The sequence below is a fragment of the Schistocerca piceifrons genome, chromosome 3, assembly GCF_021461385.2.
Source record: "Schistocerca piceifrons isolate TAMUIC-IGC-003096 chromosome 3, iqSchPice1.1, whole genome shotgun sequence".
Lineage (NCBI taxonomy): Eukaryota > Metazoa > Arthropoda > Insecta > Orthoptera > Acrididae > Schistocerca > Schistocerca piceifrons.
Window position 1 is genome coordinate 287376923 of NC_060140.1, and position 26872 is coordinate 287403794.

The 26872-nt window shown below is 40.4% G+C and overlaps 1 protein-coding gene across 1 annotated transcript in view; it reads left to right on the forward strand.

Moving 5' to 3' along the window:
- Positions 1–26872, forward strand: part of LOC124789733 — a 451761-nt gene that overhangs the window by 174683 nt on the left and 250206 nt on the right. The window contains exon 2 of the mRNA XM_047257185.1: positions 11812–11874. Within this exon, the coding sequence (XP_047113141.1) occupies positions 11812–11874 (63 nt within the window). The remainder of the gene's footprint in view (positions 1–11811; positions 11875–26872) is intronic.

Below are 26872 nucleotides of genomic sequence, written 5' to 3' on the forward strand. Positions count from 1 at the left end.
ACCTATTTTTTTTTTCAGTCGGAAGCTTACCTTGACGATTATGACGTTATATACTAGTTTTCGTAAGGAATGGCTGTTTGTGAATTGTATAAATGTGAAAATTTTGTTCGAGAAAACCGTGGAAGCTGTGGAAGCATATAAGTCAGAAATACAAGCTTTGAGAAATTAGTAAAACGTGGATGAATTGATTGTTTGGTAGCATACACCTTTCGAAATATCGTGGATGTGTGTTCTACTATTCGCAGTGTATGTAATTTTCACTCTTTATAACCCTTTGAAAATTCGTTTGTTTGTTCAAATCCGTTGGAAGCGATCATTTGTTCAGGAGGAAATGGCTTATTTTTAAAGCTCCGTTTTCAGTATGTTAAGCATCCTTGAATTCATTGAGGTCGACTCATCTTTCTTTACTAAGCCAATTCTCAAAAATGCGTAATTAAGTTAATGCAGCGTTTTCACGCTTTTCCATTTCCGGACTAAAAGCTGTGTGGTTGGCACCACTAATCCAGCTGACGACGGCAGGTAGAAAGTGCTTCAGTAGTAGATCTTATTGTCTAGCACGTACCACGTAGTCGTTTCTGAGCGAAACAAATTCACTTCCACGTCTCATGTGTGTCGGGCGTTGATGCGTCCTCGGATAGTTCAGTTGGTATGAGCTTTGCGTTACTGAAGGAGTGAAACATTGAATGTAATTTATGAACAGTGTTATTCGCACGGCCAGGAAAGAAAAAAATTGTTAATACCCGTCCCCTTAGTTTCTCGTGTGTTGCGCTGTTGCAACAAAAACGCAACAGCCCAACACCAAATGAAGCTCTGCCTATATTCAGTGTACAGTACTTCAAGCTAGTCACAGGAGCATTAATTAGCTGGTCGGACGAGTTTGCTATTTCGCAAAGCCTGGCAGCGACCCTTTCCGTTCCTGATTAGTGGACAGCCATCGCTTGCTAAAGCGAACAGATAACGAGCATAACTCTTCACCGCTGAAGGTCACGACAGGAAAGGCATTAAGAGGACGCAGCACAAGAAATGCGATGGCCATTCAGCCACAATGCCTTAACGCTTTAGCACAGTTTGCTCAACAGCGGCGAAAGAGTCGATCGGTTTAAGGGAGCTTTACAGACATTTAACGAAGTGATTTCTCTCGAGCAACCCGTCCTGACCATGCCAACAGTGTACGTATAGCATTCCAAAGTATTACGTACAGGAATGTCAAAGTTATTTATTTATTTCACTGAACCATACTGAGACACCGAGTCCTTTATTCACCTGTATATTAGTTGGGCACAGATGCTAATATTGTAATATATATATATTTTTAAATAAAAACTGACCAGGTACGAGTTGGACTCGAGCTCTGCAGGTTCCATACAACTGAATTACGTATATAAACAGTTCATGCATCCCTGGAATCGAGAATTTCGAAGATTTTGCCTGACATCGACGTTCATACCGGCATTGTGTCGGTCCCGGAAATTCCAAGACTTTTGAGAATGTTTTAATTTTTAAAGTCGGATAATAAATGTCAAAATTGCAGTTAACAATTTTTCGATTTTTTTCATTTACTTGTACTGTGACACCTTGCTTCTTGCCAAATTTCGTGATTCGGTCGATAGGAAGTGTCCTATAGGTTTTGATGAGTGTGTTTTCGAGTATCAAACTATGTGACGTAAATGGCCGTGAATTTTGATTGCACTGACTTAGAAGCATGAACTTGTTACACCACTAAGGAACCTTAGACCGTGGAGTCAAACATAAATTTCAACTTAATACGTTTATCCTTCGCCGAGAAAAAGAGATCTTAACAGACGAACAGACGGATAACAAATGACAAACAAATTTTTTTCGTGTGATATAATTACAAATTAACAGTGTTAGGATGTTGTCCTTTAGTTGTACTGTGAAACTTTGCTTCTTGCCAAATTTAATGAATGTAGATCAAGAGGAAGTATCGTGACATAAATGGCCGTACCTTTTGATTGAATTGATGTGGAAGCTTTAATTTCTGTGCACCGCCAAGGGAACGTATACCTTAGTACATGGTATAAATTTAAATTTGATACGTTTACCTCTTCCTCAGAAAAAGGATTTTAACAGTCGGATAGACAGACAGACAACGAAGTGATCCTATAAATGTTCGTTTGTACCGATTGAGATACGAAACTCTAAAAAAGAGCTCCTCGTCCAGGCTTTGAAAGCCCATGGGACGTCGACCGGCCGCCGCGTCATCCTCTGCCATGCGGCGTCTTACTGATGCAGCATGGAGGGATGTGTGGGCAGCACGCCGCTCTTCCGGCCATTTTACCGACTTTTCAGACAGTGTAGCCGCTACTTCTCATTTAAGTAGCCTCTCAGTTGGTACCAAAAGGCTGCACGCACCCCCTATCAGTCTCCGAATAAGAAAAAATCCTTGCCAACACCGGGAACCGAAATAGGATCATCGCCATGCCCACCATGTACGCTCTCCACTCAACTACGAAAGCGTACTTAGAATACTACTAACCATGAAAATAACATAAGAATGTTTAGGGCGCAAACAGAAGCAGATAGTCATTTTTGCATTGCTCAGTACGCGAATGGAATAAAGCAGAAAAACCATAAAATTAGTACCATATACCATCCGCCACTGCACAGTGGCTTATGGAGTACTGTATGTAGCCGCTAACTTCTAGAACCTCAAGAAAATAGACAGAACATGAATGTGTAAAGAGGCAGTATCACTTTCCTGAGTGCTGCCCTTGGAATCATCTTGCTAACGGGTGGGAAAGACCTCGAGATTTCTCTCGTGCAAACATGCCGCGCCTGGCTGTATAAACCTCGTGAGCGGCCGACATTCCTGCACGAGCTAACTCTTGTTCTGTCAGTTCTCAGTCCGTTGTTCTTTTTTTTCCGATTCATTCGTCATGGCGCCCTTTCTTGGCAAAATTCTTCCGCTTTCTGCTGAGAACTTGTTCTTCTCAGCTCCTTCTGGATGTTACTGATCAGGGCGATGCAGTCGTCAAGGCTCTGGGCGCTCATTCGGGAGGATCTGGGGTTCAAGTCACCGTCTGGCCATCCAGAATAGGATTTTCCTTAGTTTCCATAAATTTACACCATCAAACTTTGTGGGGATGTTACACCAGCGCCTGCCTACCTTTTGTTTGATTTTGTGTGCGTGTAGCGCATTAGCTGAACTGAAATTCGCGCTCGCTTCAAATAATGGCGATCGCGACAGAAATTGTTATTGCTGCTAATTTGGTAGTCGCTGCGCTTGCTATCGGGCAATAATCGACCGTGAGCGCGAACTGGCTTCTTACGAAGCGAAAAGATAAATTGTGTGGCTGTGGTTGCCGTTTAAATAACCTTTCGCAAATCACAAGCAAGCACACGTGCATATGATATTAATTTTTGTGTCCCGGCTATTTGAACATATCTTTGGCAGTAGCTGATATAAACATTCACACTTACCAATTTGAATTTGATATTAATAACTTTTACGTAATGAATGGAAATGCGACCAAGAAAGTTAATTTTTTCCAGTAACTTTGAGCAATGCTCTAGTTTTCTCTCTCTGAACAAAAAAATACTTTTAATTACGTACACTTTAATTTTGCAGATATAAATAATATTTATATTCAGCTCTCAAGGTTAATACGGCCGTTGAATATGAATTTATATTTACTAACACTGACTAATCAATACTGCAGCAAACGGCCAATCCGATAATTAATTGATAGGATGGGATGGGGAGGCGGAAAATGACTTTTTGGATAAATGAAAGGTAACACATGTTGTTGTTGTTGTTGTGGTCTTCAGTCGTGAGACTGGTTTGATGCAGCTCTCCATGCTACTCTATCCTGTGCAAGCTTCTTCATCTCCCTACTGCAACCTACATCCTTCTGAATCTGCTTAGTGTATTCATCTCTTGGTCTCCCTCTACGATTTTTACCCTCCACGCTGCCCTCCAATACTAAATTGGTGATCCCTCGATGTCTCAGAACATGTCCTACCAACCGATCCCTTCTTCTAGTCAAGTTGTGCCACAAGCTCCTCCTCTCCCCAGTTCTACTCAATACCTCCTCATTAGTTATGTGATCAACCCATCTAATCTTCAGCATTCTTCTATAGCACCACATTTCGAAAGCTTCTATTCTCTTCTTGTCCAAGCTATTTATCGTCCACGTTTCCCTTCCATACATGGCTACACTCCATACAAATACTTTGAGAAACGACTTCCTGACACTTAAATCAATACTCGATGTTAACAAATTTCTCTTCTTAAGAAACGCTTTCCTTGCTATTGCCAGTCTACATTTTATATCCTCTCTACTTCGACCATCATCAGTTATTTTGCTCCCCAAATAGCAAAACTCCTTTACTACTTTAAGTGTCTCATTTCCTAATCTAATTCCCTCAGCATCGCTCGACTTAATTCGACTACATTCCATTATTCTCGTTTTGCTTTTGTTGATGTTCATCTTATACCCTCCTTTCAAAACGCTGTCCATCCCATTCAACTGCTCTTCCAAGTCCTTTGCTGTCTCTGACAGAATTACAATGTCATCGGCGAACCTCAAGTTTTTACTCTTCTCCATGGATTTTAATACCTACTCCGAACTTTTCTTTTGTTTCCTTTATTGCTTGCTCAATATACAGATTGAATAACATCGGGGATAGGCTACAACCCTGTCTCACTCCCTTCTCAACCACTGCTTCCCTTTCATACCCCTCGACTCTTATAACTGCCATCTGGTTTCTGTACAAATTGTAAATAGCCTTTCGATCTTTGTATTTTACCCCTGCCACCTTCAGAATTTGAAAGAGAGTATTCCAATCAACATTGTCAAAAGCTTTCTCGAAGTCTACAAATGCTAGAAACGTAGGTTTGCCTTTCCTTAATCTTTCTTCTAAGATAAGTTGTAGGGTCAGTATTGCCTCACGTGTTCCAATATTTCTACGGAATCCAAACTGATCTTCCCCGAGGTCGGCTTCTACTAGTTTTTCCATTCGTCTGTAAAGAATTCGCGTTAGTATTTTGCAGCTGTGACTTATTAAACTGATAATTCGGTAATTTTCACATCTGTCAACACCTGCTTTCTTTGGGATTGGAATTATTATATTCTTCTTGAAGTCTGAGGGTATTTCGCCTGTCTCATACATCTTGCTCACCAGATGGTAGAGTTTTGTCAGGACTGGCTCTGCCAAGGTTGTCAGTAGTTCTAATGGAATGTTGTCTACTCCGTGGGCCTTGTTTCGACTCAGGTCTTTCAGTGCTCTGTCAAACTCTTCACGCAATATCATATCTCCCATTTCATCTTCATCTACATCCTCTTCCATTTCCATAATATTGTCCTCAAGTACATCGCCCTTGTATAGGCCCTCTATATACTCCTTCCACCTTTCTGCTTTCCCTTTTTAGAATCTATATTCCGCAGAATTACACTTACATTTTCACACGAGAGCAGACAGGCAACTTTTTTACAGATTTCGTCACCAATGGCGGCGATTGAGACGTACTTCCATGAAACGAGACAAAAGAGAGGTGTTCTTCTTCATCAAACGAACAATAACAATGATAATAATTTTACACCGTCAGTGATTTTATTTCAATTACATATGAACACGTTGGTTCTTTTAATGGCAGTATGTTTTCACCACGCTTATATTTCAATGTTTGTTTGACATTACTGTCTTTGACACTCTGTTTAACTTATTTTCAGTCTTTATTCCGTCACTTATGAGAAAAAGTTTGCGGAAGGGATGGGACAATGTTCATCATGTAACTAGTATAAGATGATCGGACTTTCATTCCATTCGGAACTGTTGTCCATTACCAACATGAGTATGTCACCCAACGGCACGAATACTGTTGTATTCGTTGTGGTATGAAAGCAAACAGCCTCCGAATGTCACGTCGAGGAATTTCTAGAAATACCTGAAACACACAAAGAGCGTTGGGGCGAGACTGGAATGAAGGTATATGTCTTTCTACTGCTAGATTTTAATGTTTAATGTCCCGTCGAAGTCTTCCCACCGCATCTCGGACATGCTTTATTGGTGGCCAATCAGGAAAATGGGTAGGCCATTCAAGGGTCCGTACAACCCTCAAGGCGATTTGATTTGAAGTTGTGAACTGCAGTGTGGGGTCTTGGATTATCCTGCAGGCATACGCGATTTAGTACCCTGCTCATGCTGGGTACGACAGTGGGCGTGACTGCTTACCGAAGAGCATTCAGCCTCCCTTCAACAGTTACCAGATCAGCCCTGTTGTTATAAAAAACGGTTTCCAACACCATGAGTTGCAGAATTATGGATCTTGAGCATCATTGCTCCCCGTAACCTGTCACCAGGTCGTTTATGATATGTTACTGTCACCAACAGAAACGATATTCTTCACTGGAACCACATACAGCCATTCAACATTCCAGTTGACTCCAGCTCTAAACCAAGCAAGACTCTGTGGTATGGTGTCACAAAGCATGTCTACTCGAGATCTCAGCCTAGCTTCCGGTAATCTTTTTCCAGACAGTTCTTGGTGAAACTCAACCTGTAACCTCTGCCCATATTTCAGCTGTTGTCATCTGTTTATTGATCAGAGCCACTGGAACAATCCTACGATACTCTCGTGGTGTGGAATTCCTGGCAGCATCCGTGCTCACTGTTGTTGCTACACTGTACTCCACCGAGCGAGGTAGCGCAGTGATTAGCACACTGGACTCTCATTCGGGAGGACAACGGTTCAAACCCGCGTCCGGCCATTCTGATTTGGGTTTACCGTGAGTTCCCTAAAATAGCTTCAGGCAGACGCCGGGATGGTTCCTTTGAGAGGGCACGGCCGACCCTTCCCCATCCTTTCCAAAGGCTATGGGATCGATGACCTTCCCCAATCAACCAACCAACACTGTAGTCCTGAGTCCATCTCGTCACCACTCGTTCTGTAATCATTGCATTAAAGTCAACCATGTGCGATCTGCCGATATGATGCCCTCATGTTCCTCATATCAATATTTCGCCCCTTCCAAAAGTCTGAAATATAGCCATAAGCTGCAAGTGCATGTCCTCTGGGCATGCTGTGGAGCGAAAGTTTCAGTAAAGTACTCACACCATATTGTATAGCAGTAGGCTTTTTTTCTGTATTGAAAATAAACTGGCATAGGGATGACATTTAAATCAATATATCACACGTTCTTGGAAATACTTTGGTATCTGTTTGGTAGCGTTGAGGATCTGTTAGATGGTGGACAGCTTGGGCTTAGGAAAGGTAAAGGCACCAGAGACGCAGTTCTGACTTTGCGGTTGTCAGTGAAAACAAGAGTGAAGAAAAATCAAGACACGTTCGTAGAATCTGTTCAGTGGATTTGTCCATCTGAAGCAAAGCCTTCGACAATGTGAAATGGTGCAAGATGTTTGAAATTCTCAGAAAAATAGTATTAAGCTATATGGAAAGACGGGTGATATACAATATGTACAGGAATCGAGAGGGAACTATAAGATTGGAAGATCAACAACGAAGTAGGCCTACTCGAATTAAAAAGGGTGTAAGAGAGAGATGTATCTTTCGCCTCTACTGTTCAATCTATACATTGAAGAAGCAATGATGGAAATAAATGAAAGGTTCAGGGGTGGAATTAAAATTCAAGGTGAAAAGATATCAACTGATATGATTTGCTGATGACATTGCTATCGTCGGTGAAACTGAAGAAGAATTTCATGATTTGCTGAATGGAATGAACAGTCTAATGACTACAGAATATGGACTGAGAGTAAATCGAAGGAAGACGGAAGTAATGAGAAGTAGCAGTAATGAGAACAGCGAGAAATTTAACATCAAAATCGGTGATCATGAAGTAAATTAAGGAATTCTGCTATCTAGGCAGCAAAATAACTAATTGACGGAGGAAGGAGGACATAAAAAGTAGACTAGCACCGGCAAAAAAGGGCATTCCTGACCAAGAGTTGTCTACTAGTATCAAATACAGGCCATAAGTCGAGTAAGAAATTTCTGAGAATGTACGTTTGGAACTCAGCCTCGTGTGGTAGTGAAACACGAAATGTAGGAAAACCAGAACAGAAGAGAATCGAAGCATTTGAGACGTTGAGCTACAGAAGAATGTTGAAGATTAGGTGGACTGATAAGGTAAGGAATGAAGAATATATGAAAAACACTGAAAACAAGAAGGAACGATGCTAGGACATCTATTAAGACATCAGTAATAACTTCCATGATATGAGAGAATGTCGGAGGAAGACAGAGATTGGAATACCTTAAACAAATAATTGAGGATGTAGGTTGCAAGTGTGTGCTCTGATATGAAAAGGCTGGCATAGGAGAGAACTTCGTGGCGGGCTGAAACCAACCAGTCAGAAGACTGATGACTAAAATAAAAATAAAAAAGCATTAAGTTTAAGAGCTATGGTGCAACATTTCCCATTTCCGCCAATGTAGTATTTGATATAGTGGATGGATGTATGTGGCGAGCCAGACAAGTGACATCTAGTTTTTTCGGGTCGTGCATCTGACTGACACGCTGCTATGGTGTCCCTCCGCCCCCATCCTCTCGCCTGCTCGCTGTCGGAACAAGCGCATCGCGTGCTATCGGGTGTCACCACTTCCGCATCGTCACTATCGCTCTCGAGGAAGCTGGCTGTCCCTTCCGGTACGAGCTTCCAACAACTCCTATGTGAGCGGGACGTCGCAAGGTTTCTCATTCATGGGATCTGAAGCAAAATCTTTATTCTTAATGCCTTTCCTGTGGTCCAGACTCGAGATGTAAATGTTACGGTATACGCTTAAGTATCTTCGACTCATAGGTCACATAAAATTTACAGACGATTAAGAAATTCGAGCTCGGAGGGTGTTTTTCCAAAATGCTGTAAGACTTACATACTGTGTGAACAGCGCTTGCTGGAATGTCTGGGAGCAGTTCTCCAGCTTAGGAAAGGAACGGGTGGCAGGGACAAAGAATCCAATGAAATCTTTTTAAGTGTATTATCTGAAAACTACCTTGAGCAGTTAAACAGAGAACCGACTCGTGGCGGTAACATATTAGACCTTCTGGTGACAAACAGACCCGAACTATTTGGAACAGTTAACGCAGAACAGGGAATCAGCGATCATAAAGCGCTTACTGCATCGATGATTTCAGCCGTAAATAGGAATATTAAAAAAGGTAGGAAGATTTTTCTGTTTAACAAAAGTGACAAACAGCAGATTTCAGAGTACTTGGCGGCTCAACACAAAAGTTTTGTCTCAAGTACAGATAGTGATGAGGATCAGTGGACAAAGCTCAAAACCATCGTACAATATGTGTTAGATGTGTATGCGCCAAGCAAGATCGTAAGAGATGGAAAAGAGCCACCGTGGTACGACAACCGAATTAGAAAACTGCTGCGGAAGCAAAGGGAACTTCACAGCAAACATAAACATAGCCAAAACCTTGCAGACAAACAAAAAGTACGCGAAGCGAAATGTAGTGTGAGGAGGGCTATGCGAGAGGCGTTCAATGAATTCGAAAGTAAAGTTCTATCCTAAGAAATTTTGGTCTTATGTCAAAGCGGTAGGTGGATCAAAACGAAATGTCCAAAATGGTACTGAAACAGAGGATGACAGACTAAAGGCCGAAATACTAACTGTCTTTTTCCAAAGCTGTTTCACAGAGGAAGACTGCACTGTAGTTCCCTCTATAGATTGTCGCACAGATGACAAAGTGGTAGATATCGAAATCGACGACAAAGGGATAGAGAAACAATTAAAATCGCTCCAAAGAGGAAAGGCCGCTGGACCTGATGTGATACCAGTTCGATTTTACACAGAGTACGCGAAGGAACTTACCCCCCCTCTTGCAACGGTGTGTCGTAGGTCTCTAGAAGAGCGTAGCGTTCCAAAGGATTGGAAAGGGGCACAGGTCATCCCCGTTTTTAAGAAGGGACGTCGAACAGATGTGCAGAACTATAGACCTATATCTCTAACGTCGATCAGTCGTAGATTTTTGGAACACGTATTATGTTCGAGTATAATGACTTTTCTGGAGACTAAAAATCTAGTCTGTAGGAATCAGCATGGGTGTCGAAAAGGACGATCGTGTGAAACACAGCTCGCGCTATTCGTCCACGAGACTCAGAGGGCCATAGACACGGGTTCCCTGGTAGATGCTGTGTTTCTTGACTTCCGCAAGGCGTTCGATACAGTTCCCCACAGTCGTTTAATGAACAAAGTAAGAGCACATGGACTATCAGACCAAATGTGTGATTGGATTGAAGAGTTCCTAGATAACAGAACGCAGCATGTTATTCTCAATGGAGAGAAGTCTTTCGAAGTAAGAGTGATTTCAGGTGTGGTGCAAGGGAGTGTCGTAGGACCGTTGCTATTCACAATATACATAAATAACTTTGTGGATAACATAGGAAGTTCACTGAGGCTTTTTGCGGATGATGCTGTAGTATATCGAGAGGTTGTAACAATGGAAAATTGTACTGAAATGCAGGAGGATCTGCAACGAATTGACGCATGGTGCAGGGAATGGCAATTGAGTCTCAATGTATACAAGTGTAATGTGCTGCGAATACATAGAAAGAAAGATCCTTTATCATTTAGCTAGAATATAGCAGGTCAGCAACTGGAAGCAGTTAATTCCATAAATTATCTGGGAGTAGGCATTAAGAGTGATTTAAAATGGAATGATCATATAAAGTTGATCGTCGGTAAAGCAGATGCCAAACTGAGATTCATCGGAAGAACCCTAAGGAAATGCAATCCGAAAACAAAGGAAGCAGGTTACAGTACACTTGTTCGCGCACTGCTTGAATATTGCTCACCAGTGTGGGATCCTTACCAGATAGGGTTGATAGAAGAGATATAGAAGATCCAACGGAGAGCAGCGTGCTTCGTTACAGGATCATTTAGTTACGGAGATGATAGATAAACTCCAGCGGAAGACTTTGCAGGAGAGACGCTTAGTAGCTCGGTACGGGCTTTTGTTGAAGTTTCAAGAACATACCTCCACCGAGGAGTCAAGCAGTATATTGCTCCCTCTTACGTATATCTCGCGAAGAGACCATGAAGATAAAATCAGAGAGATTAGAGCCCACACAGAGGCATACCGACAATCCTTCTTTCCACGAACAATACGAGACTGGAATAGAAGGGAGAATCGATAGAGGTACTCAAAGTACCCTCCGCCACACACCGTCAGGTGGCTTGCGGAGTATGGATGTAGATGTAGATGTAGTAATAATATCTTCCTCTCGTTCTTCTTCAGTTCAAAGACGTGGTGTCCCGCCTGTTCCGATCTCACTCTAGCCATCTATTCTGCTGTCTTCTGACATCTCGTTTTCTTTGTGGTTTGTAATTCAGTTATTGTTTTATTGCTTTTCCTTCTGCCATCGTTTCGATCTGTTCTAGTCCTTTTATTCACTTTTGTTTTATTAATTCGTTAACCGAATTTCTTCTATTCTCAGCTCTTATGCCTCCATTTCATCCTGTTCTCTTAGACTGTAAAGCAGATGCCAGACTGAGATTCATTGGAAGAATCCTAAGGAAATGCAATCCAAAAACAAAGGAAGTAGGTTACAGTGCACTTGTTCGCCCACTGCTTGAATATTGCTCACCAGTGTGGGATCCTTACCAGATAGGGTTGATAGAAGAGATAGAGAAGATCCAACGGAGAGCAGCGCGCTTCGTTACGTGTCAAAAAATTCATTTCAGTGGAAAGACTGTATGAGTCAACAGAATTTTTTACCATATTATACCAAGACTCATACATGCTAATTTATGTTACCTATAACAAAAAAATTGAAAATGCTTAAAGTGGATTTAATTTTGTACTTCTGCGTTTTCAGAATGGCCTGGGGGACTGCGCTGATGTAATCAGAAAGAGAGAAGTTGTTGGCGAGATGTTACTGGTAAGTGCCTTTGTATTATAACTCTTGGCATAAATGATACGGATATACTCGTGGAACTTCCGTTCATTTTTGTTATGCACTTCGACAACAACACTCCAAACGGCTAGTGAGCTACACAGCTGTATACGATCACTGATACACGCCACGTATATTGATTTGTAACACTTTTACGAAAGGGAGTAATAAATTTTAGCAATAACAAAAAGAAGACAGTGAAGTTGTCATTTTTTACGTTTTTCTAAGATCCTTGAAAGGTATGAAATAGGACATTACTGGACTATTTGGATGCGATTCTCTGTGTGACTTACAGACGAGAAACTATTAGCAAATAAAAGGCATGACTTTTTGCAGACAGGCGTGATATGCTTATACAATAACGTCAAGTTCTGTTCGTCGTAATTCGAGCCAAAACATTTTCGAATGCGATTTTTTTTTCTATGTCTTCCGTCTCCTGACTGGTTTGATGCGTCATGCTCGACTTATTACTTTCACGTACACACGGTGGGCTGTTTTTGTTATGAATGTGGCCGCCCAAAGGTACAAGACGTTTTTCCTATCTGAGACTGCAGAAATGGCGGCAGCTGCAGAGCACTGCTGAATTCCTAGTGCGTCAGATTTTTCCGCTGGTTCAGGAATCTGATAATAAGGCGATGTGTCGTCAGTTCAAATACTGAAAATTATAAAAAAAATCCTCCAAATATCTTCTTCAAAAGATAATTCGGCGACATAAAAGTGAGAGATCATTTCAGATGAGGTATTGACGTGGGATTCTCTTTGTTATTTCGTAAACACACACAGTTTTTTTTAACTGGAACAATCAACACCTAAGTAATAATTCATGTAAGTGGCGTAGTGTCTATTTATTTAAATATTTTCACTCACAAAGCTAATCAATGCTAGGCCTCATAGTAAATGACTCTGATAATAATTGCACCGTTCCAAGTCTAATTTCCATAGCAAAAAAGTTCGTGTAATTGTTACTTTCTATTCACAAAGCCCAGTCTTGCGCTATAGCCCATTGGCTCATATCTTCTGTCAGTCAAATAATTTGTCTTCTCACGCTATGTACACTGTTGCATCGTCCATTCACACTTCCTTTTACTTAAGTCCAAACCATTTCACATTTCCTGTTTCTTGATTACATATCTTCTCTCTTGATAAGCCTTCTGTGTCGATAAGTGTTAGCTCAGTCTTCCTTCTCTTCCGTCTCAACTTGATCGACGCTTGTTCCCCTCATTCAGGATTTGAAAAATTTATGCACGGAAAAACAAATATTAAAATTGTAATCAAACGTCCAACAACGACGCCATGATGAGTTTTTGACAAATTCTTCATTACTCTCATTCCGATCTTCTGAGAACTGTTTCAGTCGAATCGCCTCTTTAAATCGTCGCTCTTTCTGTCTCCAATCCTTTCGTCACTATCCGAATTTGGATCAACATAACTTACTCCTTCCGTAATTACCGAACGCTAAAGCTTCCGCGAACACAACATCGTCACAAAAACGTACTTCTCACTCTGTCTACCTTCAACTGTTCTCTCCTCAGTGTTTATTAAAAGGATAAATGTTAACGTATCTGGTCATAGCACTTTGTATTACGTTAATACTATATAAAATTGATATTAACTTTAGATGAAACTCAACAAACCCCCATTTACAGATTAATTGGACTCTTTTATGTTTATGCTGCTATTTAGGATATGTATATAAAAATATACCATGTATTACACTGAATTCTGCATTAAAATCATCATCCATAACTTAAAAGTTGCTTTACTAATGTTTATTATGGAGGATAATCTCCCTCACAGTGAGATGGTAACAATTTTCAAAGCATCAAGTGTGTTATTTTAAACCCGGTGTGCTAGTTACGATCGTGGTGACACTTCTTTCTACTTTTGTTTTAGAAATACGAATGTTGTTCCAGTAGCCACCGAGTAATGCTTCCAGCTGTTATTGATCATAACGTGAGCCCACTAATTTCTCGTCAGTCAATAAGCTGCTTCTGAATAAAATATTGCGAACGTGGTCATTATCTTCGTTGCATTCTAGGCTTTGCTGAATCTCACTGAAAGGAAGAAAGAGCGTAGTTACGGACTAACAAGATGAATCTACAAGTCTCTAGACACCTAAATAAAACGTGCTCGTCTAAAGTGCGATTGTGGACGGAGAATGTACAGTACACCAAGAGGAGTGTGTAGTCATGCTTGGATAGAAAATACAATAAACCTTGTACGGCGGGAGTTGCGGTTCATACACTTTGTAAACCTATGTATGTTCCATTCATTCCCAAGACATGATAGTACTTTTACGCAAGATTATGTAACAGAATAAATGGTGTTGAACAATGAGATATGTACTGTCTTTACAATTTCTAGAAATTTCGACAGGGTTTTCTGAGTAACAAGTGGTGACAAAAATATATGTACACTCCTGGAAATTGAAATAAGAACACCGTGAATTCATTGTCCCAGGAAGGAGAAATTTAATTGACACATTCCTGGGGTCAGATACATCACATGATCACACTGACAGAACCACAGGCACATAGACACAGGCAACAGAGCATGCACAATGTCGGCACTAGTACAGTGTATATCCACCTTTCGCAGCAATGCAGGCTGCTATTCTCCCATGGAGACGATCGTAGAGATGCTGGATGTAGTCCTGTGGAACGGCTTGCCATGCCATTTCCACCTGGCGCCTCAGTTGGACCAGCGTTCGTGCTGGACGTGCAGACCGCGTGAGACGACGCTTCATCCAGTCCCAAACATGCTCAATGGGGGACAGATCCGGAGATCTTGCTGGCCAGGGTAGTTGACTTACACCTTCTAGAGCACGTTGGGTGGCACGGGATACATGCGGACGTGCATTGTCCTGTTGGAACAGCAAGTTCCCTTGCCGGTCTAGGAATGGTAGAACAATGGGTTCGATGACGGTTTGGATGTACCGTGCACTATTCAGTGTCCCCTCGACGATCACCAGTGGTGTACGGCCAGTGTAGAAGATCGCTCCCCACACCATGATGCCGGGTGTTGGCCCTGTGTGCCTCGGTCGTATGCAGTCCTGATTGTGGCGCTCACCTGCATGGCGCCAAACACGCATACGACCATCATTGGCACCAAGGCAGAAGCGACTCTCATCGCTGAAGACGACACGTCTCCATTCGTCCCTCCATTCACGCCTGTCGCGACACCACTGGAGGCGGGCTGCACGATGTTGGGGCGTGAGCGGAAGACGGCCTAACGGTGTGCGGGACCGTAGCCCAGCTTCATGGAGACGGTTGCGAATGGTCCTCGCCGATACCCCAGGAGCAACAGTGTCCCTAATTTGCTGGGAAGTGGCGGTGCGGTCCCCTACGGCACTGCGTAGGATCCTACGGTCTTGGCGTGCATCCGTGCGTCGCTGCGGTCCGGTCCCAGGTCGACGGGCACGTGCACCTTCCGCCGACCACTGGCGACAACATCGATGTACTGTGGAGACCTCACGCCCCACGTGTTGAGCAATTCGGCGGTACGTCCACCCGGCCTCCCGCATGCCCACTATACGCCCTCGCTCAAAGTCCGTCAACTGCACATACGGTTCACGTCCACGCTGTCGCGGCATGCTACCAGTGTTAAAGACTGCGATGGAGCTCCGTATGCCACGGCAAACTGGCTGACACTGACGGCGGCGGTGCACAAATGCTGCGCAGCTAGCGCCATTCGACGGCCAACACCGCGGTTCCTGGTGTGTCCGCTGTGCCGTGCGTGTGATCATTGCTTGTACAGCCCTCTCGCAGTGTCCGGAGCAAGTATGGTGGGTCTGACACACCGGTGTCAATGTGTTCTTTTTTCCATTTCCAGGAGTGTATATACCTTCAACTTAGATAAACCTTCGATTCCAGGGGTCTATAGTGGGGAGATTCTGAAGAATGTAGAACATGTATTAAAAACATTGCATGGGGGCTTAATTAAATATATTGATTGAAAATGATTTTTTTTTTTTTTAGTAGCTGTATGTCCGATTACGCTGTGTCTCGTAATCGGTTGGCCCTGACTAGTATATTTACGCTATCTGACTGCAACAAACAATGTAAGAAAATTTTCGTAAACACAGTTAATTAATTAAGTCCCCAGCAACTAAAAAACCTACAAAATCCAAGCACAAGAGTAACTGTTCTGTATGTGGGAGTGTGACTCAACGCCCACATCTGGCACGGTTCTTTTCCAACAAGACAAGAATTTTTAAATACCAACTATACTGACGTGACAAAAGAAGTTTAGAAAAACTATAATTACGCAAGAAAATCACAATTACACTCTAATACAAGAACACGAGCCAGATGCTTTGTTGACTGAACATGTAGTGACACATTATTTCAGATACACAACTAATAAAGGAACATTATAAATTTTACCTTCATATATATTGACGAAATGCACTCATTACAATAACATCTGCTATCTCTCCCATCAAATAACTGCATAAAACATAGAACACTCTTTACTACAACATCTTACTCCAACTTCACGACAACCACGAGCTCTTAACACACACTGTCCTCTACGAGCTCTCTTCTAGCACTGACTGCTATGAATTCTCGACAATCACTGTGGAGGCGGCTTAATAGTACTCTTTGGCGCACTCTCTGGCGCAGTGGCACAGTGTAGCCACCTTTCATATGCCCTTCCTCCACAGGCCAGAATTTGATGATATTTTTGCCAGCATTGGTGGTGAAAATACCACCAAATTCGTCCAGAAAAATACAAACAAAAATAAAAGATAATATTAATACCTAAACATCACATAACTAGTTAAAAATTTTGGCTTTGCACTGACCTTTTACTAACCTAATATATGAAATACAGTAAGCAATACAACTTCTTTTCATGCATGTGGCTTTACATAATAGTTTACACAATATACAAAAAATCAGTTTATACAAATGTTCACATAAAATGCTTTCAATGATTAGTTTATACAAAAAAGACACTAACAGGTGACATCTTTTCAGTAGAAGCAGTCCATCAGTTGCACCCAGTAAAGTTTAGCGGGTACACCCAGCAACAAGTAACATTAGTTCAGTAGAAGCAGTTCATCAGAAGCACCCAGCAATGTTGAGTAGGTGCAGACAGCAACAAGTGACTTCATTTCAGTAGAAACAGTTCATCAGTTGCACCCAGCAATGTTGAGTAGGTGCAGACACCAACAAGTGACATCATTTCAGCACAAGCAGTTCCATCTGTGGCACCCAGTAAAGTTGCAGAGGTACACACAGCAACAAGTCACACTAGTTCAGTAGAAGCAGTCCATCAGAGGCACCCAGCAATGTTGAGCAGGTGCAGACAGCAACAAGTGACATTATTTCAGTAGAAGCAGTTCCATCTGTGGCACCCAGTAAAGTTGAGAGCAGGTGCAGACACCAACAAGTGACATCATTTCAGTAGAAGCCGTTCATCAGTTGCACCCAGCAATGTTGAGCAGGTGCAAACAGCAACAAGTGACATTATTTCAGTAAAAACAGTTCATCAGTTGCACCCAGCAATGTTGAGCAGGTGCAGACAGCAACAAGTGACATCATTTCAGTAGAAGCAGTTCCATCTGTGGCACCCAGTAAAGTTCAAGAGGTATACACAGCAACGAGTCACATTAGTTCAGTAGAAGCAGTCCATCAGAGGCACCCAGCAATGTTGAGTTGGTGCAGACAGCAAGAAGTGACATCATTTCAGTAGGAACAGTTCATCAATTGCACCCAGCAATGTTGAGAGCAGGTGCAGACACCAACAAGTGACGTCATTCAGTAGAAGCAGTTCCATCTGTGGCACCCAGTAATATTGAGTAGGTGCAGACAGCAACAAGTGACTTCATTTCAGTAAAAACAGTTCATCAGTTGCACCCAGCAATGTTGAGCAGGTGCAGACAGCAACAAGTGACTTCATTTCAGTAAAAACAGTTCATCAGTTGCACCCAGCAATGTTGAGTAGGTGCAGACAGCAACGAGTGACTTCATTTCAGTAAAAACAGTTCATCAGTTGCACCCAGCAATGTTGAGCAGGTGCAGACACCAACAAGTGACATCATTTCAGTAGAAGCAGTCCATCAGTTGCACCCAGCAATGTTGAGCAGGTGCAGACACCAACAAGTGACATTATTTCAGTAGAAGCAGTCCATTAGTGGCATCAGCAATGTTGATCAGGTGCACACAGCAACAGGGGGCATCCTTTTCAGTAGAAGCAGTCCATCCGTGGCACCCAGCAATATTGAGTAGGTGCAGACAGCAAAAAGTCACATCTCTCAGCAGAAGCCGTTCCAAAAAATTCACTAGCACTGATCACACAGTTCATCAGCAGAAATTAAACACGACCAAATGTCACACATCATGTTGAAAAGTGCAGGTAACAGTTCAGAATATTTATCTTCACTAATCAGACAGTTCAGGCATGAACAATAGTTTGAATGCACATACAGATGCTTTTACAGTAACATACAAATCACAACAAACACACAAATGATATCAGATAATTATCCTATTAACTATTACAATACACAAATACCAGTAAACCTATAATATTCATGGGTGTCAGTGCAAGCCACTACCAACAAATAAAATAATATTTAGGAGATAGGTGGGTAGGATTAGGAAAGGAAAACACACAAAACACACTCACTCATCTTTCATCCACATTAAGTACTACTGTGTAACTGAATAGTGTTAACTGTGTAAATGTAATTCTGTCAAAATCTGATGTTCATCATGTGTATCAAGTAGTACTGGCAGCAATGTATAATAGTCAATAATAGTTAAGTCAATGTCATAGTCATCATGTCAAGACCAATGTTTGCCAAGCCAGATCAAAATGTACTGTTGTTGAACAACTGTCAGTGAGCCAAGATATGCAATTACTTCCTCTCTCCCAAAAAAAGTATATACTGCTTATTGATTTAACAAAGTGTGTATAGACAATCTTCCTTCTATTTTAGTGTTCTAGTCTGCTATCTTCATCCTCCTTGTTCCATAAGACCAACAAAAAAAAATATGCTCCTCACTTACTTTACCTCTTATACACCAAAACTCCAATAATCATCAACTTAATCTCAATACGTCACTAATACTTCTTCAATACGTCGATACATATAACTCTTATCATCAATATCATTTACCTTACCTCTTGTCCACAAAAACTCCAATAATCAACAACTTAATATACTCTCAATACCTCAATAATACGTCGCTACATATAAACCTCAGCACCAATATCATTTCACTTCCATAACAACTCTTTCCTCTAGTCAGTCTCCTTGAACAAGTACAGATAAAATCCTAATGCAAACCTCATCATCTCATACAATCCGAAGACACATTGTCAACACACAACCTCTGTGTAATCCATCTGACCCAAATTTTCTACTCATTATAAATTATAAGATACATTTTGGTTCCTTGTCCATCATTAAATAAAAGAAATGCATACCTGACCTCTAACAGACTTAGTTCGAATAACTCTCAGTAATTAAGTACGATTACGGAGTGTGAATGATCATAATATTTCACAGTGTGTACACCACTTCAAGAATTATGGTAGAAGCAAACATGAGGAGTATTTTTTGTGTCAAGTGTCACTTCCTATTTCAATTGCTTACGAAAAATGCAGTCTAATAATTGTTAATGGTCTAAACCTAGTTTCGGTCTGTCATGTCGTTAGCCTCCTTCCTATTTGCATAAATTTATACAGCTTCCATAAAACCTCAGCTCATGTGACTTCAATGACTTTCTTGTACTAATGTCGTTCGTCGAATTATAGCAGTTCATTTTCTTATCTTAAAATGTAAGGCACTGAGCGTAAGCAAAACAAGCAATAGCGAGTAAATATACCAGTGGAGAACAGAATGTCAACAAGTGGATGCAGCACAATTCTTACAACGAGGCTCTGCCAAGCGAACAATCTATAATTAATCCAATAGTGTGACCTAAACTCTATGTTTATACACAGTATATCAGCATTTCTATATACCAAATTAAAGAGTAGTTATGCCAACAAAACAGAAATGTGTAAATATGGAATCCATACAAAAAGCAGCAAACATATATCTTACGTAACAAACAGGTCATTATCATCATATCAGCATAAGCAAATAAATGTTCATATGTCATCCTAATAAATAAACATGAAGGCGCAAGCAGATAAATCACAAAGTATAACTTACATACCTAAACACATCAGCACAATAAATCAGGTTACAATTATAATTCAAATAAATAAGCACAGCAGGCACATAATTAAAAAAAAAAATGACATCAGTGAAAAAGCAGTGTAGCCAAGCGATGTATAATATATACAAGTCACAACCCAGTTCATTAATAATCATTGTCAAAATCAGTTAACGTACGCAAGCACGTCGCTTCACAAGTAATTTCATAGAACATAAAATTTAGCACAAGGCATGAATCACGTAATCGCGAGCCGCAAATTACGTCTAAAGTACGTACCTAAGTGGAAACATGTTACCTGAAAAATGAACTCAATTAACAGTTACCTTTTTTAGTTTATTAGTTTCTTCTTCGAAATTACACTCTTTCTGAAATTTTCTCGATAGCAAGTCGTCTTAACGTCGGAGACACACAGAATTTACCTGTAGTTCTTAAATATTTTATACAACCGTATCCTGAAAAATACTGAATGTTAATAACACAATTCATCAAGTCACTATAGCTTTATACTGAATTTAGTCGGAGAAATTAAACTGTGTATTTGTTTATGTCTGTCAGTGCATTCGCACTGAGCGCTCGATCAGCTGTGGGCGCATGACGTAGGAAGCTATTGTTCGCGGTCAACGACTGCCTTGTGCGGCGCGCAGACTTCACTGTTGCTTTGAGTACGTGCCGCCGCCAAAACACAGCGCGGTATCCTTGTACTCTCCGCATGTTTACATCTAGCTGTTAGTTTCTCACAAGTATGTCATTCCACAAAAATCTTTACGTTTGATATATGATGTATTCCTTTAGAGCGTCGTGATTTAAGAGTTTCTACTTCGACAGTGTTATCATGAATAATTTTGCGAATTCTATATGGACCGTTATAAAGCAGAAAAAATTTGCGACACAAGCCTTTTCCTTTGTGAGACAAACGGTGGGACTTAATTAATACCTTCTGACCAACTGACAAGAATTTTGAACGACCAGGACGCTTAGCTGATTTCTCTCTTCTAGCAGCCGCAGATGCAATATTTCGTAGAGCCAGGTTGACAACTTCAGAATGCCGCAGTTTCCGTGAAGGCGGAAAAGGAACTATTTCAGAAATGCGATTTGTCGGTGCTTTATTTTTTAATATCAATAGAGGCGGTAAAGAAGTTGAGTCATTAGGAAGTTCATTCAGAATGTTTTGAAAAATATGAAGATACTGATCCCAAGTTCTGTGATTCTGATGACAATAAAGGCGGCACAATTTATTGATTTCCTTCATCCATCTCTCTGAAGCATTAGATTGAGGGTGAAAAAGTGAAATGAAAATTGGTTTAATTTTACGACGCTGTAGAGTACGAAGCCAAATTTTAGAGCGAAACTGTGATCCATTATCTGATATAACCTTGTCAACATGACCAACTTCTTTAAGAAAATGTTTGATGAAAGCATTAGATACTGAACGAGCTGTTGCTTTGCGTAAAGGTGTAAAACACACATATTTTGACGTCAACTCCACTGCTACGAAAATGTACGCAAAACCATTAGTAGAACGAACCACTGGACCAAACAAATCGACTGCAGCCATCTCCTTTAATTTCGCTGGAATGACGGGAAACAACGGTGCTCTGTGAGAAATCGTTGGAGGCTTAGCCATTTGACATAATTTGCATTTGGCAAGAACAGATCGAATACGTTTTTCCATATTACTGAAGTAACAATTTTCTCGTAATTTGTGAAAGCATTTTCTGGGACCAAAGTGTGCATAACTGAAATGCGTATACCAAATCAATTTATTGACCCACTCATCAGGAATACAAACTAACCAAACGGAGTTGTCGACCGATTTTCGTTTAAAAAGAACTTTCCAAATAGATCGCAAAAACGAGGTGTGGCCAAATCGTCCAAACTAACAAAGCGTCTAAGAAAAGTACAGACAGCAAGAAAACTACGAACATCACGTTTTGTAGTAGGAACAGCATAATTACGAATAGCGTCTAATTTCTCTGGATCAGGAAGAATACCTTCTGTAGAAATAATGTGACCGGGAAATTTCACCTGAGAACGACCAAATTCAGATTTTTTTTAAGTTCACTGTAATGTCAACTCGCGTAAAAATACGTAATAATGAATCCAAAATTTTGTTGTGCTCACTCCAAGAACGTTTAGCAATAAGAATATCATCAACATATGAAGTAATACTGTCACCAAGATAAACAGGTAAAATTTCGTTTAAACTACAAATGAATGCTGCTGGAGATACTGTAAGTCCAAACGGTAATTTCCAAAATCTCATTTAGGTAAGTAGTCAAATCCGGTTATTGTTTACTTACTGTCTAGATAGATTGATAGTCGAAGAGTTGGTTTGACAGATGCAAAGAATAGTAAAAGAGTAGGTAGCGGTGCAGAAAACTAAAAGAGAAATAGCACCACTACAGCTCGGGGCCCTATGCTCGCTACGGCACATATTCACTTTAGAGTAGTGAATCCCCTGAGGACATTAATAGCTGCACATAATTTCTAGTTTGTGACCTTGTGGCACATCTGGCGGAAGTGCGTACGTAAATTGATCTAACCATGCACATGGATGAATGTCGTTCTTCGAATTGCGGAAGATCTTAAATTTCCGGACAGTCAAAAAGTGTTTATAATCAAAGTTTTCGCCTCGTGGCGACAAAGACCTACCGCGTCTGTCCCAGTCCGAATGTCGATTATTGTCAAGTTCACGCGCCTGGCGCTCTCTTGTTGCTTCTCGTAAATGAAATAAATTACTTTCTTCACATCCTTCTGCTAAACTAACACTTGTCAATTTATCTGAGATCTCTTCGACTCTTTCCGATGAGTCACTTAATTGTTCTTTCACTTTATTTACGTCTTCTGTAAATGTCGCGACTCGGGTTTCGGTGTTGTCAATTTTAGTAGTTAAGTGTTCACACTGTTGCGTTAAGTTATTTATTCTGTCATTTGGTACGGATTCCTCGATTCTTTCAATTATTTCTTCCTTGTCTTGTGCACGTTGTAAATTTAACTCTGAAAATTTCTGTACTATCACGCGATCTCTTTCTTCCCGTTCTCTGTCCTGTTCCTCTTGTCTGATTTCTGTTGAAATTAAACTATTATTGTGAGAATTTAAAATCGGTTGTACTTCTTCTCTAATTTCTTTCTTTGATTCATCATTCGTATTTTTGAAACCTGTCCCTCTTCGTGAGCGTAACCGTGTTGTCATTGCTTCTATCTCAGTTCCAAATGTTTCTATTTGTGATCCCAAATTTAATATTGCACTCATCAACTGCTCCATAGTAACCGGTTCGCAATTCTTTTCGCGCCTAACATTTCCCGCAAAACCAGTTTCCTTCGTCATAGCTGTAAGGCTATCTGTGTTCGATACTACTTCAGAATCTTCTATCGTTGATCTCGTATTCTGTGAATTTTCTGATTGAGAAAAATTTTGAAATGGTTCCGGACTATTTTCCCGACTTATTACATTGTTTTCCACTTCATTATCCATCATACTGTTTTCCTCTGTTGGCGAGTTCGCCATGTCAACAATTTCGTCATTCTCACTATTCATCATTTTTCCCTTTTTCATCGATCGCGTAATCATTTGCAAAACATACAAAAAATTCGTCACTGTACGAAAATTACACACGGTGACTCTTTATCTCAACAATACCATTCAAATGCAATGACTCCCTCAAACACGATCAATCGAACAATTGAAATAATTGCACAAAATTGTCAAACGCGTATACAAGGCAATAAAAAATTAAATTTTGAAAAATACCATTAGAAGAATGCTAATTACCAAATCTACACACTCAATACAGACTACAATCACTAAACTACAAATTGCTACAACAATACTACAGTCTACAATTTTCACAATCAGAAGAATCCAAGGGACGATCCTGGCAGGGTCGCCACGTGCATGGGGGCTTAATTAAATATATTGATTGAAAATGATTTTTTTTTTTTAGTAGCTGTATGTCCGATTACGCTGTGTCTCGTAATCGGTTGGCCCTGACTAGTATATTTACGCTATCTGACTGCAACAAACAATGTAAGAAAATTTTCGTAAACACAGTTAATTAATTAAGTCCCCAGCAACTAAAAAACCTACAAAATCCAAGCACAAGAGTAACTGTTCTGTATGTGGGAGTGTGACTCAACGCCCACATCTGGCACGGTTCTTTTCCAACAAGACAAGAATTTTTAAATACCAACTATACTGACGTGACAAAAGAAGTTTAGAAAAACTATAATTACGCAAGAAAATCACAATTACACTCTAATACAAGAACACGAGCCAGATGCTTTGTTGACTGAACCTGTAGTGACACATTATTTCAGATACACAACTAATAAAGGAACATTATAAATTTTACCTTCATATATATTGACGAAATGCACTCATTACAATAACATCTGCTATCTCTCCCATCAAATAACTGCATAAAACATAGAACACTCTTTACTACAACATCTTACTCCAACTTCACGACAACCACGAGCTCTTAACACACACTGTCCTCTACGAGCTCTCTTCTAGCACTGACTGCTATGAATTCTCGACAATCACTGTGGAGGCGGCTTAATAGTACTCTTTGGCGCACTCTCTGGCGCAGTGGCACAGTGTAGCCACCTTTCAACATAAAGGCATAATACATACTTAGAAAAACAGATATTTGCTTATATTCCTTTCACCAATCCTAGGTGAAATGGTCCTCAAGTATGTGAAATGGGTATAAAAAATCTGAAACGTATTTTCAATTTATTTTACGTAATCTTAAGTAGCCTACATAGGATAATTCTCGGGCTGTTGGAGCCAAATGTAATGAAATGGTCGAACAGAAAGCAGCTGACAACACTTAACTTACACTGATTGCATTACTACGATGAAAAGGCTCAGAGATCAGGTTTTATATAACACTCACGTTGTATAATTAACTGTGTATTCAGCAACTGGGTCAACTAAGAAACTTATTGTGTGCTACACCGAACCCCACTCAAGAAGATATAAGTCTGTGCGTGGAAACAACAAATGTCAAAACACATAATGCATTACAAAAACTTCATGTAAATATTCACAAATGTCATTATGATTGTGGACTCAGGAGACTATTGAAAAATATCGTGTTTGGCAGTGAGGGGAAAATGCATTTCATACACAAAGACATACAGTACACAGTCTCTTCAACATACATAAACTTCTCAGACATAAATATCTCAATTACTTCTCAATATTATTATATTGTAAGTCCGTCACTATGTGTTTCTGTATGAATCTGGGCCCAAATTTACATCTCCCTCTATAAAAAGACTACTTATTATCAAAACTATGTACCAAAAAACTGTTATCTGACTTAAACTCGTATGCTAAATTTTGACTGAACAGAATCTAATTTGAATTTAACTGTAACTGGTATCCATACAACTTGTATTAAATGCACAATTTAATTAAAATAGTTATCTGGCCACAATTAAAATTTCCACTTACCTCGCGTCTTGATAACATTGTTGCAGATTTCTCGAAAACACAACAGCAAACAGCAAGCAGGCAGTAGCTAAGCTAGATTTCTGTTTTTTAAATAGAATGTACAACAGGTAGTGCGTACCATATGGTGCAATGCGGTAAAGCGTAATGATAAACCTTCTTCAAACAGTGGGATGGGGAGAATAACTATTCCTATGAAATGATATTCCAAGACAACGATTTTAGAATGAAGTATGTCGTCGAAAAATCGGGCTACAACTTCGCGTGATCTTCACACATAACACTGGTCTGAACAGTGCTATGCTTAACAAAGAAAACAATGATTTTACAAAAAAGTGTAATGTTAACAGAGAATTTCAATAAAAACAAAAAACAAAAAAAGAGAGTTCAAAATTTATATCCTTATCGCCTTTCAATGTATACATCATATTCATCCTTGCTGTTTTTTACAGTAAATCTTTCTTCATCTAACAGATACAATCACAATTCAACACAATACTACTGAATATGTCCATCACCTACCGCAATTGAACTAAGAATGTATCAGACAGCGCAGAGGCAAAGACTATGCCACAACAAGGCTGATGATTGTTTAACAGTAACATAACTTACTCTCCATCTGACTTGCACATCGATCATTTACAAAAATCGGAATGACATGCCCACCTTACAATATGCTTAATCCGTATACCTTGTATCTTGATCTTATACATAATATAACCGCAAAGGAAGAAAATTTGATATTGAGGGAAAACGCAGTCTGTCGTGGAACATTGTGGCGTTATGGAGACAGGAGTAGCCGTATCCTATGGGGCACTGAAAGAGCATCGTACGGTTTCAGAAGTGTGATCTAGAGGCAATGTTTGGATACAGAAATTGTGAAGGTGATCGGTTGGAGTTCAGCCAAGAAAGGAATTACTTTGTCGGCAAAGAGCAACGAATTTTTCACATGACAATATGACGTAGGTATATTACTCTACATTGACAGCCCTGTGCATATTACATTGCTAAGAGCAAACCGGAGATGGCATTTGATCTAGAGAATGGGCTTGTCTAGATCTGTTAACGTGGCAGTAAACTTAATCGTACCCGTAGAAGTCATGAGTTTCTGATTCATGCGACTGTTACTTCTGAAGAGGAGTGCTGATACTGGGGTCTGGAAATAATTTTTGAAGAGACTGTTGACTGGGAGATGGTCCATGGGAAGTAGGCGTCGAAACAAATACTGTTAAGAACTTTGAGACATTTACAAGACTAAAAGTAACAATTCGTTAACAACCACATTACGAGGAGGATTTACACTCATGAGCAGTTGAATTGCAGATCCATAGGTAATAGCATG